At 35.5% G+C, this 18,138-nt stretch overlaps 1 protein-coding gene across 3 annotated transcripts in view; it reads left to right on the top strand.

Moving 5' to 3' along the window:
* TTLL7 (tubulin tyrosine ligase like 7) overlaps positions 1-18,138 on the top strand; it is a 135,653-nt gene that overhangs the window by 59,077 nt on the left and 58,438 nt on the right. For all 3 annotated transcript variants that reach the window (XR_010117321.1, XM_063624201.1, XM_063624200.1), the window contains exons 8-10: positions 3,998-4,162; positions 8,289-8,447; positions 12,819-12,913. Coding sequence is in view for 2 of the 3 variants with exons in the window: in XM_063624201.1 (XP_063480271.1) it covers positions 3,998-4,162; positions 8,289-8,447; positions 12,819-12,913 (419 nt within the window). In the remaining variant the exon portion in view is untranslated. The remainder of the gene's footprint in view (positions 1-3,997; positions 4,163-8,288; positions 8,448-12,818; positions 12,914-18,138) is intronic.

Raw genomic sequence — 18,138 nt, 5'->3', positions numbered from 1 at the left:
TGTTGAATGTGGGAGAAAGTATATGAAAAGGAAAAAGCAAAAGTTATCAGAAAGTAGTTATTAATTTCTGTTGCAATAAAAGAGAAGTAAGGCTGTCAACTTACATTGACCAATGTGAAGTTGAGACAAATGAGCAGTTTCAGTGTGCATTTTAAAGCCTATTAAATGGAGCTTTGTGTAGATATTTTTTCATTAAGACTTTTTTTGTGCAGCCATAACATATTTATAAAAGTTATAGCTATAATTTATCATGAAAATAATTACTGTAATTTGTAGCTTATGAAAGTTAAATTATAATTTATTATGCATACTTAAACTTTAGTTAACCTCTAAACCTATTTTTGGAATTACCTAACTATAGTTAAAATTACAATTGTTTCCCAATGTCAAATACCTAGTTATTGTTTTCCCCTAATATTATGCACACAATTAACTCCATTAAGTGCAGTCATTTTTTCAACATTAAATAATGACTGATCATAAATGGTACTATGTTCAATAAAATGAAAAATGTTGTAAACCTGGCAAAGGAAGAATAAGGAAACTGTCAAACTTTTCATAGGAAAAGAAGTTAAAAGAAAGAAACATTATTAAAGGTTATACGGTCTAGATAAAGCCAGTCATCAAGTAATGTTTGAACTCTACTACATTCTGGGCACTGTGCTAGTTTTGGAAAAACAATGACCAGACAGATACAGTGCTTGACTTCACAGAAGCAACAGTCTAGTGGGGAGGCAGAAAATAAAATAAGCAATTATAATCTGATGGTAAGTGTGATGGTCTAAGAAACTGAGGGTGCTGTGGCAGTGCATAGCAGGGGCACATAACCCAGTTGGAGATAAAGGTTAGAGAGGGAGTGTTGTATAAATTGAAATCTGAATAATGAGGAGTTAGCCAGGTTCAGGCGTAGGGTAGTGTTGGATGAAGCTCCAGGCAAAAGAGTGGCTCAGAGGTAAGACAGAGTATGGCATGTCTGGAGAAAGCAGACAAGGTCAGTTTGGCTAAAGTATAGAATAAGAAGGAGTGGCTGTTCAGAGATGAGGATGGTGAGTCCTAGAAGCCAGGATCTCTTAAGGCTTTGTAGGCCTTGTCTAGGATTTTAGAATTAACTTAAGATAAAAGGAAGGATTGAAAGGTTTTACACTAACGAAAGAAGGTATGGTCCCCTGGTCTGGAATGTGAGATGGGGGTGGAGATGGATGGGAATGATTAGAGTAAGAGAGACAAGAAGTTATATATATTTTGAATAATGTGTAAAGTTGTATTCTAGTCTGACCATATATGGAAGGAAAAAGGACTTAAATTGAAATAGTAGCAGTGGGTCTGGACCAAGAATAAGAGCATGGATTTGAGATATATTTAAGATAACATGGATAACATTGATACAATATGGTCACAGGTTGGATTTGTGGAATGAGAGCAAGGGAAAGGGAAATCAAGAATAAAACTCAGGTTTCTGACATCTGATGGGTGGTGTATTACTCATTGTGATAAGGGAATATAGGAACTATTAAAGGTTTTGTGGAAAGTGGATGTATTCAGTTTAAAGGCCTATGTGACCTCCAAATGGATCTCTTCTGTAGGCATTTGGTTATACAGCATAAGTTTGAAGTTCAGAAGACATTTCTAGCTACAAACATAATTTGAGACTTGTCAATACATAGATTATAATTTAAATAATTGGCATGGGTAAGAGTGGATTATATATATGTAAGGTGGGAGTGATCTTTTTATAGTATTGGAAAGAATAAGACTTGGAAGCTCTTTTGGATGATAAAGTGCTTTATTCTAATGTCCTATGTGTATATAATTCGCTTAAGTCCAGTGGGATTAATCTGAATGAGAGATTGAGAGAAAGGAAATGTGGCCTCTAGGTCTCATTTTGCTATGTGCTCTTGAATCACATAAGCTCCAGGCTTTGGTTTTTACATATATAGAAAAAGGATGTTCTCATACTTAAGTGTCAATATCACTCATATATCTCTAGAATTTCATGATTGAATTTCTACGTTGAGATATGAAAATATTAAAAAGTGAAATACAGAAGTGTCTGTAAAGTGAGACCACGGTTATGTAAAAGGTAAGTTTAGAAAAAAGACTAGAAGAATTAAACCAAAGTGCTCTCATTGGTTGTTTCTGTATGGCAGCTTACTACATATTTTTTCCTTCTTCCTATTTCAAATTTTAAAAATAGTGAGCATGTATTTTATATTGAGCTGTATTATTTCTATAAGAATTAAATGTTCATAAACTACATATAAGGAGATTATAAGACAGAATTTCAAACATTGAAATATAATAAACATTTGTTTTTTGCTACCAATGTAGTGGTTGGCCAATCCTTGAAAAATTTTGTGTACACCAATTTATTATATCAAGCCTACATGCTGAAAAACAGGGTGGGCTATGGTTATATTATTTTCACTCCTTGCAGATTGCTATATGGTTCATAGCTGCTTTTGCTTCTATTTCTTGCAAATGACTAACTGGCAGTGAACTGCTTAGATGTCTATTTTTGTCAAGGTAAATGTGAAGTTGTGGAATTTCCAGTCCATTTACAAAGATACTGTTTAAGAAAAGATGCAAAGTTCCCTTACTTAATTTTTCACTAGAATACTAGTGTTTTTATTAGTATTATTAATTTTAAGAAAGTCTTGCCAAATAAAGACTTCCTTACAAAATTATTTTCCAAACCTCTTTTTTAAAAGTTAAAGAAAATTTGTATTTTGGAAACCAGGAAATGCTTCAGCTTGATTAATTTCCTTTTTCTTTAAATTAAGCACTTAAAATTAGGTAAGCATAAGATTTATGCTTTTTCTTTTAACTATCATTTAATTTAAAACTTTTCCTGTTTCACAAGAATAGAGATTGTTGTTTATTTTGTTGTCTTTGTATCGACAGTGCCCAGCAGAGATTGCTGCAGATAGGTGTTCCTTAAATATTGTTTAATGAATGAAAAAAATAAATTCTTAATCAGTGGTAGGCACATGGATTAATAAACAACATGTACCTCAAATTATCATTTCTGCCTTCATGCTTCAAAGATTTCAATACCATAGGCCTAAGGAACTGCAGCAAAAATAAAATACAACATGAATATAGTTGGCTATTAACAAATCAAAATAATAATAATGTGAATGAAGTATATTTTAATTGTGATGTAACATTGCTATCTCAAGTAATCTTTAGGATCATGAGGAGGGTAGGAATTAAAGATAGATTTTTATGAATGCTTGTGCTAGCTTGATAAAAAGCCATTAGATATATATTAATTGACAATTATGAGGAGTTTTAAATTTTGGATTCTTTTTCAAGTTTATTTAAGGAAAATAGTATCAACAAATGTAAGATTATAAAGAGACAAAAACGTAGAGCTCCAGTATGGAGGACGATACGGTACTGGACACCTGCACAGTATTATGTGGTGCATTCTGTCTGCTGACTCTTAAGTGCACTCTGGTACCGAGCTGAAGGGGCCTCTCAGTCAGTATGGGTGTGCAGAGGTTGTGTTGGGTAGTCCTGCCTCTCGGCTTATGTTACTTACTTGAGTTTTCATTTTTTATTTTTCTTTGAAAAGCCATAGAATGCTCTCTCAGAAAATTCCTTTCCCAAAACACATTTGAGTGAAAACTCTCAGAGCCAAAAACATTAAAAACAAACAAATTAACAAGAACAAACTCAGATCATTTTTCTTGCTTAGCAATATGTAGTTTCACATTTTAATTACTCTATATTCTTATTAATTTGATACTTTTTAATGGTAGATATATTTCAAATAATATGTAAAGTAACTCTAGATGATTACATTCTCAACCCTTTTAAGGGAAATGTGCCATTCCATTTAATTGGGATATTATCTAAATAATCATGAGATTGTTCATCTACGTAGTTTAAACTTTAAAACTTTCTTTAGTCTTTGAGTGTCTTTTTTTCCTCCGAAACTTCGCAGTTCTAGGATGTCATAGGTGATAACAACTTTGGTTCTTACTTGTTACAGACCCAGTTATACATGCATCTGACAAACTACTCCGTGAACAAGCATAATGAGCGTTTTGAACGGGATGAAACTGAGAACAAAGGCAGCAAACGTTCCATCAGATGGTTTACAGAATTCCTTCAAGCAAATCAACATGATGTTGCTAAGTTTTGGAGTGATATTTCAGTAAGATTATGCCATTCCACAATTATAACAGTCTTTCCTCAGCAATGATTTGAAGCATCATCAGGCCATGAAAGTTCATTAAGAGTTGATTGAACTTGATTCCCTATAATTGAGAGGACCAGAGAGAAAAAAATCAGATCATTACACAGCCACACACGCTGCTTAACAACAGCGATGCATTCTGAGAAATGCATCCTTGGGTGATTTTGTCATTATGCAGACATCACAGATTGTACTTACACAAACCTAGAATAGGAATAGCCCACTACACACCTAGGCTATCATATAGCCTGTATATGGTATAGCCTGTGGCTCCTAGTCTACAAACCTGTACAAAACATTACTGTACTAGGCCGGGCACAGTGGCTCACACCTGTAATCCCACCACTTTGGGAGGCTGAGGCAGGCGGATCACTTGAGGTCAGGAGTTCAAGACCAGCCTGGCCAACATGGTGAAACCCTGTCTCTACCAAAAATATAAAAAATTAGCTGGATGTGGTGGCACGCTCCTGTAATCCCAGCTACTCAGGGGGCTGAGGCAGGAGAATTGCTTGAACCCAGGGGGCGTAGGTTGCAGTGAGCCAAGATTGTGCCACTACACTCCAGCCTGGGCAACACAGCAAGATTTGGTCTCAAAAAAAAAAAAAAAAATTACTGTACTGAATAGTGTAGGTGATTGTAATACAATGGTAAAGATTGTATATCTAAACATAGAAAAGGTACACTAAAATACAGTATTATAATCTTATGTGACCCGTGTTGAATATGCTATGCATTGTACACCAAAATACTGTTATGTGGCACACGACTCTATTTATACTTTGTTTATTTTGTTTGTTGACATTTTTACCTTACTTTCTATATCACAGGCCATAAATCCAAAGGTCCTTAGGTGTCAGACAAGTAAGAAGGAGTGAAGTGGTCTCTGGATAGAAGAAACTAGGATGTTCTGCGAACTGTGATAATTTGAAAGTCAGGAGAGGTCTGAAGGAGGTAGCCACCACTCAGCACCAGCTTATTGGTGCCAGTGATATTTCAGGCCCAGTGGGGCTCATTCTTCTAATTTGTTGATAAATTACCTGTAAATGACATAAATGACATAAATGATTTTTAAATGTTGGCAATGGACTCAAAAATTTTAAAAATGTTGGGACTCTGACAAACAAAAATGTCATCTGGATTTGGTCAGATATCCACCAATTTGTTAACTTTCAGTTAGAGCTTCCTGAGAGATGAAATGCATGTAAATGAGAAATTGGATCATAACAATGCTGCATTTATTTGTTTATGTAATTATTTTCTCAAGGTCAATTTCGTGGAAATTCCAAAAACCATTCTAATGACAGTTTACTATCATAGTGAGTCAGAAGCATCAAAATGGTAAAATTCATTAATTTTGGACCATAGTTCATTGATGGAAGATCATATTATCATCTATCTGATGATAATTCAATGAATTGGTCTATTGCTCAGTGGGACCAAGAAAGTTTTATATACCCTCTGGCATTCTTTCTTTTTCTGTACACATTTGTAACCCTCATTTGGATTTGGCTCTTTGGGGACATGTTTGTGAAAAGGTGGAACCTGTTGGGCTGCTTTGGTGAGGCATGTATAGAGAGAATCAGGGAGAATAATGAGGGTCATTAGCTTTACACGTATTGGTTTTAAGTGGCGTTTTTCCTACACAATTGAATTAAGAGAAGGTAAACAAGCAAGACTAATACTAATGAGAGGATATGGAAATTAACTTTCTGTTAGAACCTTAAGTATAATTTTTAGATATGACCCAAACATAGCCAGTGTGGGCCTATTAAGCTCTGACACATTTCATGGTCTTGTCTATAGGTGGGTAAATTTTGCATCATTCTTGGCTATGTTAGTTAGAATGCATATTAATCATCTATAAACAATCAGTTAATAAATCTAGCTTTTTCAAGTACTTTTATTTTAATTATCTTGTCAAACACCTGTCTGCATTTATGTAATTATTTGAAAATTGGCTGTCTTTATTAAGAATTGGTATACTTTATATAGATAAGTGTTTAAGGTGAATCAATGGGCTAATATAAAAAGAGAATGACAGGAGGAGGTGAAGAAAGCAATTATGCAGTAAATTTTTATCTTGATGTCTTAGTTTACAAATTCCCTGAATTTAATTTATAACTTATTTTTAATAACGTCTTTTTGGGGGGCAATTTATCTAAAAGGTAGCTATCAATATATAAAAAGCAGCATTGATCAATACCTTCCGTGAAGAACAGAGCTGTGTACTTTTGGTCTGGTCAATAATAAAAATCAGTAGAAAATCAAGCCATGGAGATTAAAAATGAGTATAATCATTAAAAAAAAAAAACTATCCTTACTGCTTTTTGTATACCTAAGGTATAAATCTGCAAATCACATTTTAAAGCAGTGATATTATGTTGTAAATTCTCAAAAACAGTAGTGGAATTTCATTTGTGTTTGTTTATATGACTCCTCATTTTCACATCTACTGAAAACTTGCCTTTACAATCTAAAAGCGGGTTATTTTCTATGTAGCAGAAACACAGATTTGTAATTCAGGGTCTATTGATTAATAATCAGTCCCCACCCCATCCCTCAGCCCGTACTGTTCCATATGGATACTTATCAGTCAAAGTTTTAACTTTTTCTGCTCTCAAGTGGTTTCAGTAATATTGGTGAAGATTTATATAAAGTGGCTTTTTGTGTTTTATATGCTATGGTGCTGTCATGAATTTGTTAACCTTGAACAAAATTTTTTGAAAACAGCCTCTCATGGGACATCTGATACTTATTCCCAAATATGAACTGGATTTTGGTTCTGGGTAACAGTGAGGTTAACTTCTGTCTTCCCTTTTATCACCCATATAATAAATATTGTTCCACCAGGTAGTGGAATATTTGAGTCTAACCTGATATATGAGGTGGAATTCTAGAGGAATGATAGAATAACAGTAACAATAATAGTACTCTGGGCACTATGCTAAGAGTTTTACATGGAATCTCATTTTTTTCTTACATTAACCTTTTGCAGATTATATTTAGGAAAAATGAGACAAAGTTTGAGCAACATGGCTGAGGTTGCACAGCTAACAAGTTAAAAAGCCAGGAAGAAACACAAGAAGCCTATTTTAGAGCCAAGTTCTTAACTGTCTTTTTCTATTGCCTATACCTGTAGAGAGGCAGTTAAAATGACAGTGTCTTCTGAGCAAAAATAAATGAGACAGCTTTTCTCCTACAGCTTATTCTGAAACTTCAGTAAAACAACTTTTTAAAAATTAGGGTTAATAACTCACCCTAGTAGTATTATGTGTTTTCTCTCAGAAAATATTGAGAGCCAATCTTTTAATTGATAACGCTCTTCTCAGATAAAACTTACACACTACAAAATCATCACTGAATAAAGAAACTCAACTCTCATAGATTTTGTCTTCCAGCACTTTCAGCCTTTATCTAAGTGGAGTTTCTATACTGGTGTTTGTGAAATAATTTACTCTCCTTGGAATTTTTCCTTCCTTTCACCCTCATCTTTTCTGGATGGGGCTAGCGTATGCTCCTACCTTACTTGTTTTTAACATATAGAAACCGTATTTATCAGCTTTGTTTTACTTGTTTACAAAGTAAACAAGTTACTTGGATTTACTTGGATATCTACTAAATGCCAGCTACTATTGCAGGCACTGGGAATGGTGTTATAAATAAGTCAGACAAGGACCCTGCTGTAATGTAAAAAGAAAAATATCAACTGGTTATATGCCGTGTGTAGTGGTACAGTAAGAAATGAAAGGTGGCTGCTTTTAACTTGAGGGTTAGGAAGGCCTCTCTGAATGTCTAAGAGCCAGACTTGGGAATATAGGGGAAAGAGTATTTCACAAGAGGGAACAGCCAATGCAAAGGACTTAAGATAAGAAGAAGTGTCACTTACTTGAGGAACCCAAAGCAAGTGTGAGGAGTGCAGTGGGCAGGGGTAAGAGTGAAGAATGAAGTCAGAGCAGTGGCAGGGGCTAGATGCCACAGAGCTTTGTAGACTTGGCCAGGCTGCCAGTTTGTGGGCCCCGGTTATATTTGCACATATGAAATGAGACACAAAGGCATTTTCACCTCTTTTATCACAATCTTATAGGAATTGGTGGTAAAGACCCTGATTGTAGCAGAACCTCATGTCCTGCATGCGTATCGAATGTGTAGACCTGGTCAACCTCCAGGAAGCGAAAGTGTCTGCTTTGAAGTCCTGGGATTTGATATATTGTTGGATAGAAAACTAAAGCCATGGCTTCTGGAGGTAAGGCATTCTTTAAGAAAAAAAGAAGAGTTATTACTGTCCTTATGTATTAAAATAAATACTTTAAAAATGTATACTTAACACAGTTGTCCCATTAACTGTCCAGAATGAAGCCTGAATGGAATAAGTGGGAAGAAGAGGATAAAAATTCAGGGACTAGAACAGTTCTAAGAATGAATCACAGTGTTTGATATTACTTTTCCCAAATTAGCATCAAGTGAATTTCTAGGCCAGGTATTTGGGATTGAAGTATGGAGGTGCTTTTACTGATTTCTTGCTTACTTGCTCTACTATTTTCTCAGCCTCCTCCCTTCTACCATGTCGTGAGTTCTGGATAGCGTCTCTCCTCTCTGTGGGTGCCTGGGCTTCAGGATCTTGCCTTCAGTGTGTCTCCCCTTCAAACTCTCCGAGAGGCTCCAATTGGTTCATTAATCAGTATTCAGTATCCGATACCCCAGGTGGTAAATTTCTCCTTTAAGGCCGTGTTATATACCTGTGGCTTCCCTCAGGGAGACTGTCAACTGTATGCCTTCAGGTTTGCTGCCAGTCCCTGGTAGGGTGAGAGTTACCATTATTTTTCTTTGATGATAAAAGGTCATGTAACACATACAGAATAGTAAAGAGGAGAAAGTAAAAATTATCTCTGTTGACAATTTTTATATTTTTTCCTGCTAGTTATATTTATATTACCCAGAAGAAACCTTAGAAGTCACGTGGTCCAGAAGATCCCATCCAGCAGTTCCCTTTAAGCTCCTTGATCTGGGTTTACACACCTTCTCCTGGCTGCTTAAATACCATGTTTTGGAAACTTAATCAGGAACATATTGCTATAGAAGATGTAGTCAACCACTACCTTTCATTTTAAATCAAGTATCTCTCTTTTTGTTAGTGATTTATAAGTTAGAAGTTGTGTGTATAATATCAAGGTTTGCATAAGCAAATTGAATGAGTGGTAGGTGAGATGAAGATACTAAAATACATTTCAAAGAAATGACACTTTTCTAATTTGAGGGCCAAAGATTTTGTGTGTGTGTTTGTGTGTGTGTGTGTGTGTGCCTGTGTGTGGTCACATCTACTTTAAACAATAACATGTATTGTGTCTCCAAGGAAATGCAGTTCTCTCTGTTGGATGTTCAGAGTTTGCTCCAGCCTGGGTCTTAGAGATAAGATAAACGTGAGGAGTTTTACTTATCCTTTGCTTCCTCCGTTCCTTGGATATGAAAACACTTGACTATGCACTATGGACCATTCATCTTGCTAAGGCCTGGAGTTTTCTTTAGATTTCTTCCTTTTTCTGCAGCAGTCCTTTCCTGTTCTTAGCTATATTGTCTTCTGCCCCTGTTACTTTTCTTTTGTCATTGATGGAGTGGGGAAAAAGTGAAGGCACATGCATAAGGAGGATAGTAGGAAATAATGACTTTATAGATATCTTAGTTACCTTTTTAGAGAAAACATTTCCTTCGCTAGAGCTTTCCATTAGCTTGCTAAATCAGAATTGACTGAATGGTTGAATTCTGGATTTTAAAAGATTCAAAATAACCATTGTTTGCATGAATGTTTCTTCATTCTTTACTCTTTCCTTCATTGTTTCTAGATCAATCAGAACCAATAAAACACTCCACAATAACCAAGAGCTGTGGATAATGAACATTTGTTATATTAAAACAGTTAAAAGAATCTTTAATCTTGCCTTGTGTTTTGCTCCCTGCTGATATTTTAGTGGGTCTCATATACATTGTTAAAAACCTTTTGGCGCCATCAAGTGGAATGAGGTAGAAGGTGCTTCTGGGTATGTGATAACTTTTAGTTAGCCAGAATAATTTCAGGGACTGATTGCTAGTGGCAGAATTGCACAAATTTTCATAAGTAGAAAACATTTTTTAGGAAAAACATGGAAATTGGGTGGAGTATGAAGATACCACCAATAGTTTAAGTACTCTTAAACAGGAACCTAGTAAGTTATAGTCATTGTGTTAGGTGGTGGGGATGCAAGAAGACAGAATACTTGCGCTGGTGTAGCCATTATTCAGATGTGCATTTTATGGTAATAGTTATAAATACTAGTAGGTAAAAGGGAAATGACAAAAACAATAGCATGATTAATATCTCTGTGTACCTGTGTGTATTGGAGAGTTAAAAAAAATCTTTGCAGAAGAAACACCTGAGCAAAGTTTGTAGGGCTACAGAAGGGTGGGGTAGGGGCTGGGGGCTGAGAGAGATAAAGCAGGGGTGGGGAAAGGCTGTGACGCTGAGGGAACAGCACTAACTTAGGAGCACAGAAGCTATTATGGATACTTTAATTTGTGGAAAAAGTGATTGTTTGTTTTGATAAAACTTTTTAGGACAGTTGAAAATAGTGTTTACTAATTTAATATATTTTATAATAATTTTCATTTTTTAATGCATTTACAAGCTGTTGAATTTTGAGACTTTAACATCTATGTTTTGTCTGTTTTAGAATTGGGGTAGGAAATGAGAACCAAATAAATCATCTTATTATAAAGGAGAATTTTGGCTGGGTGGAACACTAATTTTTAGTTTCTTCTGTCAGCCATCTGTGGTTTTTCTTTTATTTTTTCTTTACCTTTCTCATAAAACTTAAAAAAAAAAAAACAAGAACAACCCTGAATGAAAACCTAAATTGAAAAAGGTTTCCTGCCTTTCCACGTATTATTAATAGTTTATCTTGTGTGAGTATACCTCTTCACAGACCAATTTATCTTATAGTAGAGGGAAAAATTTGAAATAGGTAAGGAGAGAGAGAGAGATTGAGATCTGAGATGGCCTCAGTACCATCCTGGAGGAGGGATATGCCTGGCACAATTCCCCACTGAAATTTGGAATGGAAACTCTGAGGAATTCTATAAAGACAGGTAACATTCCAGTGTACCACTGACTCATCAGTTCTTTAATGTCTGGTTTATTTTATAACCCTGTCACATATAGTGGCAACGCTGTCATTAATTGTATTATAAACTCCAGAAATTTGAATTAGTATGGTTGAAACTTTTCTCCCATAAAATATATTACTTTACATTTTCTTTGCACTTGTAAAAGGAAATGCTTAGAGCTTTCGTAATAGATTAATAAACTCCCTTTCTCAAATTGACCTATAATAAATGGATGTTATTGCTGTTTTCAAGCTATTTTCTTCTCTTTGAGACTATATCACAAATAAAGGAATGTGTCCATCACCTTCTAAATCAGAAATCAACAAAGGAATCAAAATACAACATGGCGTATCTCTCTAAAAGGAGTACCATGCATCCATCAAAATGATGGCATGATGAAAGATTTTCATGATACATTATTAAGAGAAAAGCTTGGAATGTAAAATAAAGTATGGTTAGTATAGACATGCATTTGGAAGGTAAAATGAATATTTTAAATATGTATACATAGACAATATCTGGAATACTATCTACCAAACGGTTAACATGACACTTAAGTGTTAAGTAGTGGGATTACAGGTAATCTTTTGTTATTTGTTTTCCTTCTTTTTACTTATTTTTCTGAGGTGAACCTGTGACACATTTCTAATTAAAGATGTTGGATTCCTGGGTAATTTCTTGATTATAATGTGATATTTCTTCAGGTGCAAGTTGTGGAATGCATGCTTTCAATTGTTTTGTCTCTTGTGGTGACAGGTGTGTATAACTGTGACTAGTAGCATACATACATATATTTGAGATAGCCTAAGGGATTAGTTGGTGGTCAAGAAGCTAAGCTGTTGTGTTGAACTCAGCAGTGTTCTAACCAACTGATTTAACTGATTAAGAAATGTTCTTAAACATCAGCTATTCCAGTTATATTTTTATAACAATGACAATAGTAACAAGACTCAACAAAGACAAAAACAAACACTCCAGCTCTTTTATTTTTCATCTTAATGAATTCCTGAAGATCCGAGGCAGTGAAAAGGGAGCACTGATAGTTTCCATATTTTAAATATATAGATGTATATAATTATTACTGTGTTGATATAATTATTACTGTGTTGGTAACATGAATATCACTATTTCCTTTTTGTTGGGCTAAATCACTTTTAACTTTCCTAAACTTAAAAAACTTAAATTGCATGGGGTAATGGAGAGAGTGGAATGGAGGGAGAGGCCAGCTTATACTGACAGTAAAGCTCCTGAACTAAGGCAGCCGTGGGAAGGAGATGGTGCTAATAGTCAATCCCTTGCAATTTGTTGACCTAGGGTGATGCGGAATGGAGATGTGGCAATAACAACTGGGCCGTCTACCATGTAAAGCTTTGAGGTTTATTGTAGAGTTGTTCTACTGGCTAGAGATCCCACATTGGATTAACAAGTATGTGTTGAATATTTATTCACCTTCCAATATTGTCTTCTTTGTAAATTTCAGATTAACCGAGCCCCAAGCTTTGGAACTGATCAGAAAATAGACTATGATGTGAAAAGGGGAGTGCTGCTAAATGCGTTGAAGCTGCTAAACATAAGGTAAGGTAAAAGATTTTCTCTATCTTTTGGACATTTATCTCCACATTTGACATCGATTAGTCATCTGTACATAAAATTGGCTTTTCAGAATAGTATTTTTTATTTTTATATTTTGTAATTTTCGTTTCTTGATTCCATCCATTTTGTATTTTTCATTTCTTGGTTCCATCTATTTTGTATTTTTCATTTCTTGATTCCATCTATTCTTTAAACTCATATAGTTAAAAAAAAAAAATCTTTCCCCCCTACTCCTGTATACTGCTTTTCCTGCTTCCCAGGCAACAGTCTGTACCTGCAGTAAATGAGGTTAAATTTCAATGTAGGTATAATTATTTAATATAGAGTACAAGATTAAATTGGTAAGTACTTTAAGAGACCCTCTAGATTATGTTCCTCATCTTATAAGAAGAAACTAAAGCACAAAGAGTTCATTCAAGAAATTAAAAAAAAAATCTCAAACATGGATTTTCTAACTTTCTCTCCAGAGGTCTTCCCATTACATCATGCTCCCTATGTAAATAAAAAATAGAGGCATTTGTTCAGTGAGAGTTAACTTTTCCATTTAGAGAGGCAAGTAAAATTTGAGAAAAGACTTGGCTAGTAGGGATGTAGGGCTGGTTGCAGTGTACATGATCGTGGGATTCAAATATGTGAAATGCTGTTATGTGGGAAAAGCTTTTGGCTCATTACAAAATGAAGTTTTTAGATGTTTGACTGAAACACTTCCTGAAATAGTGAGTTACGTGTTATTAGAAGTGTTCCAACAGAGCTTAGAGTATTGGATTAAAGGGCCTCTGAGGTGATTTAAGCTCAGTGATTTTATGATTTCAATTTATTTATCATTCAAGAGTTCTAGCAGAGTTATGGTATGCTTCCAAGCAATTTTAAAATTTAAGATGTTTCCAAACAATATGCCTATACATGTTTTTTGCATGAAAGTTTGCTATTATTATTTAAATAAGCCTTGTGTTTAGTTTTTTTGTTGTGTGTGCATGTCTTTTGACTTTGCCATTTATGGTATCAATTCAGGACATTATCTGTGGGTGTTTTTGGTGTTTTTAAAAGTGAGGTATGTATAGTTTAAGCAGTCAGAAATTTCTAGACCTAAAACTAAGGGAAAGTAGAAATTCATTTTCTTTATCTTAGTGTTGTTCCACAGAGAATTTAGCACAGTTCTTAACGTTTGGAGCATATGCTAATGAGGCTTATGTTTCAGAAGTGCCTTCTTCCTCCAGCTGGGTGGAGAGCTCCATGGGTGCATGTGTTAGACTTGAGTTTCACTGGGCACATCACAGTAACTTAAGCAGGAACTAAGAACACTAGGAAAATTCTTGTCTATTTATTAAATAGAATTAATTTTCATATGGAGTGCTTTAATTTTGGACAGAACGAATTGTTCTGTGAATCCAGAAATCCCCTACTTACATTAATTTTAATCAGACTATTGGGAATGATCTTCCTTTCATTATGTTATCTTTCTGCTCAAGAACCTAAATAGAGTTCTGTTTACCAACAGAAGCCTAAGCTTCTAATATAACTTAACCTTAGCTGTTCTATCTTATTTCCTGTTTCTCTCCAACCCAAACTGTTTTAGTTAGGCTGATTGCCTCATTATTTTTCCCACATAGCTTGCCCATTCTCACTGATTATTTATTCTGTTCTCTACTCTGAATGCCTTTCCTTATTGCCTGTGACTCAAATCCCATCTTTTATTATGAAGTCTTCCTTTTGACCAAAATGAATCTTTCCTTTCTTGGAGCTCTAGAAGGAATTTTTGTCTGCATAGTATATGGCTTATCACTTTGTTTACTCCCTTATCCTCTGTGGTGTTTTACCTGGGCACAGCTGGTTTTTCTTTTCAATTAGATTTAAGCTCCTTGAAGTTGAAGAGTACATACTTTTACATGCTTCACAGTGCTTAGTACAGTGCTTTGCTTATAGTACGACCTTCAGGTTCATTTTGTAAACATATGCTTTTAGTCTCAAGGAAATTCGGAAGAATATAAATTGTTCAAGATATTCCGTCACAACTGCTGTGAAAACAGAATTTCACATGGAGGGCATCAGAATTGATCCTTTTTTTTTACTTGGATGACAGAATGCAATTTGGGTACAGATTCAAATAATTTTTTAAAACATTAGGCTTGGGGTCCTCAGAGACAAGAAAACATGAAAAGGGTTATATGTAGAACAAGTAAAAGTTCTTTTTTCTCTAATAAAAGGAAAATCCAGTCATTCTGTGATGGTGTTACTGGGTTAATAAGAAGAATCTTTTTCCTCCATAAGTATTCTATTACAATCATTAAAATAGAATGTAGAAAAGACATTCACAATCCCATGAGCCCTTGGGTCTGAAATACTTGTTAATTAGATTAAATTAAATTAAGTTAAATTGCCTATCTGTCCCTTATTTACGACTAATTCATGGGCTACAGGCTTGCAGCATGAGCATTTAATGCTACCCTACTATTGAACATTTAGCCTCACTGGCCTTCTCTGACACTAGTCTCTGAGTTTACTTAACTTTGAGCATTCCTTAGTCTTCTCTTACGATTTCTCTTACTTTCTGCTCCCTACCCGTTGTTTTCTCACTGTGTTCTTGCCTCAGCCCTCTTTTCTCCTGTGTCAGTCTTACTCCCTTTTGTGGCATCATTTTTGAGTCTAATATGTATGTAGCAATATAGACTGGAGTACCTCTCACTAGATTTGCCCCACTCTGGAGCTCCAGTCCAGCATCTGCAGCTCTCTGCTGACCACGTACCCTGGATGCCCTGGTCCAATAGATACTCGATGAACATGTAGTGAGTGAGTGAGTGAGTAAGTAAATAAATAAATGAATGAATGGATAGTGTTCTGTTAACACTTAAATTCAATATTGCCAAAGTTGAATTATTTTCTCCTTCGATCATGTTCCTCTTGGGTTTATTATTTTTTTTCTCTGCTAACAATATCAAATACCTCCAACCCACAAAGGTTAAACCTAATCACTCATATATATTTACTGGATTTTTTTTTTTTTTTGAGAGAGTCCCAAAAAAGCCTGGAGTGCAATGGCGCACTCTTGGTTCACTGTAACCTCCACCTCCCAGGTTCAAGCGATTCTCCTGTCTCAGCCTCCTGAGTAGCTGGGATTAAAGGCGCCTGCCAGCACTCCCGGCTAATTTTTGTATTTTTAGTAGAGACGGGGTTTTGCCATGTTGAGCAGGCTGGTCTTGAACTCCTGATCTCAGGTGATCCACCCGCCTTGGCCTCCCAAAGTGCTGAGATTACAGGTGTAAGCCACCGTGCCCGGCCTACTGGACATTTTTAAAGAGCCTATGATTTGCTAGAAGCTAGAGATACAAAAATGAATAAAATTTCCCCACCTTAAGTAGCTCAGTTGTTAAAAGGGAGATATATATGCTCATAGATAAGTACAATACAATGTAATTATCCATTTTGCTTTGCTAAAGTTAATGGCAAAACAATTCAGCTGAAAGTCCAGGCTAGAAAGCTGGGAGTTATACTTAACTTTATTATGAATCTACTGAATCCTGTCAAATTTCTGACTATCACTTTATTTCTCCATCTCCTCTCCAAGGTTGAAAACTTCTTATCTTTCTCCTGGGCTATTTTATTGGCTTCCTTCCTGCTTCCAGCACTAACCTCCATCCCATTTTGCATCTTCCATTCTGTTGTTCTGCAAATCATTCAACAACCATTTATTTCGAGTCCACTACCACTGCAATAGGTACTGGGAATTCAGTGCCTCCTACGATTCCTAGGCTTCTGGGTTGGATGACTTGTCTGATGATGTGCCATTCATTGGGATGAAGATTATAGGTGAGAAAGAGGCTTAGAAAAGTAATGGGGGAAGATAGAAAGAAAAAGATGATTCAGTTTCAAACATGCTAATTTTGGGATGCTTTGAGACAATGTTAACTGGAAAATTTGATATACAGGGCCCCAGGAGACAGAGATATCTATTTGATTGATATTCATGTATAGATTGCCCTTGAACCTAGTGGACGAGATCACACAGTCGGACTGTGTTTTGAGAAGGGCAGGGACAGAACCCTGAGGGATGCCAGTATCAGAAGAGAGATTTATAAGCTCTGACACTCTGATCAGATTGTTTCCACATTGTCAGATAAAGTTTAAACTCCTTAGAATTATGTACAAGGCACTTTTTGATATTTATATTATGTACAAGGCACTTTTTGAGCTGGCCCTTAACATCTCTTTCCAACCTGATCGTTTCTTGTTCTTTTTCCTTTGCCTTGGAAATGACTTTTCTAAGAACTCTTTTGTGGTACAGTTTCAAATTTCTGTAGCTTTGCACTTATTCTCATTTAATATTTGTTCACCTTTGTCTTTTTGGTGAATGCCAACTGATTTTTTTTAATTGTGGTAAAATACACTTAACATAGTATTTACCATTTTAACCATTTTTAGGTGTATAATTCAGTGACATCAAGTACTTCACATTGTTGTGCAACTAACACCACCATCCATCTTCGGAACTCTTCTAATCCTGCAAAAGTGAAACTGTGTACCCATTAAACACTAATTCCTCATTCCTCCCTCTCCCCAGTCCCTGGAAACCATCACTGTATTTTGTGTCTCTATGAATTTGAGTGTCCTACTCTCGGTATCTCATAAGAGTGGAATCATATGTATTTGTCCCTTTGTTACTGGCTTAAAGTAACTGGGATAATGTTTTCAATTTCTTCAATGTTGCATCATGTGTCAGAATTTCCTCCTTTTTAAGGCCGAATAACATTCTATTGTATGTATATGAATACCACATATTTTATCGGCACATTCATAAAACCTAACTCAAGCCTGACATTCTATTTGAAGCCTTTGCTGAGGCAAAATTGTTTACTTACTCCTTTGTGCTATCATCATACTTCCCCCCACATTTCAAATAGTACTCATCATACCCTGTGTTTTTGTTTATATGCCATTGCTCCCACTTCCTTTATTTGGTCAGCTCCTTGAGGGTAATGGCCCTGTCAGGTTCTCTTTGTATCCCCAGGGCCATATCTGGAATTAACAAATAGTGAGTACTAAATAAAATTTGAGTTGGAAGACAATGGTATGGGGAGGGCATTCCATTCAACTACTTGTAGAAAGATGAAGTGAGACAAAGCAAAACAAGCTCATAGAACTTCTAGTGGTTCTACATTCCTGGAGTATACAGCACGTGAAGCAAGTGATCAGAGAAATCCCTTGGATGGAAT

This window comes from Symphalangus syndactylus, chromosome 12, assembly GCF_028878055.3.
Source record: "Symphalangus syndactylus isolate Jambi chromosome 12, NHGRI_mSymSyn1-v2.1_pri, whole genome shotgun sequence".
NCBI lineage: Eukaryota > Metazoa > Chordata > Mammalia > Primates > Hylobatidae > Symphalangus > Symphalangus syndactylus.
This window is presented reverse-complemented; position numbering and strand designations above follow the sequence as displayed.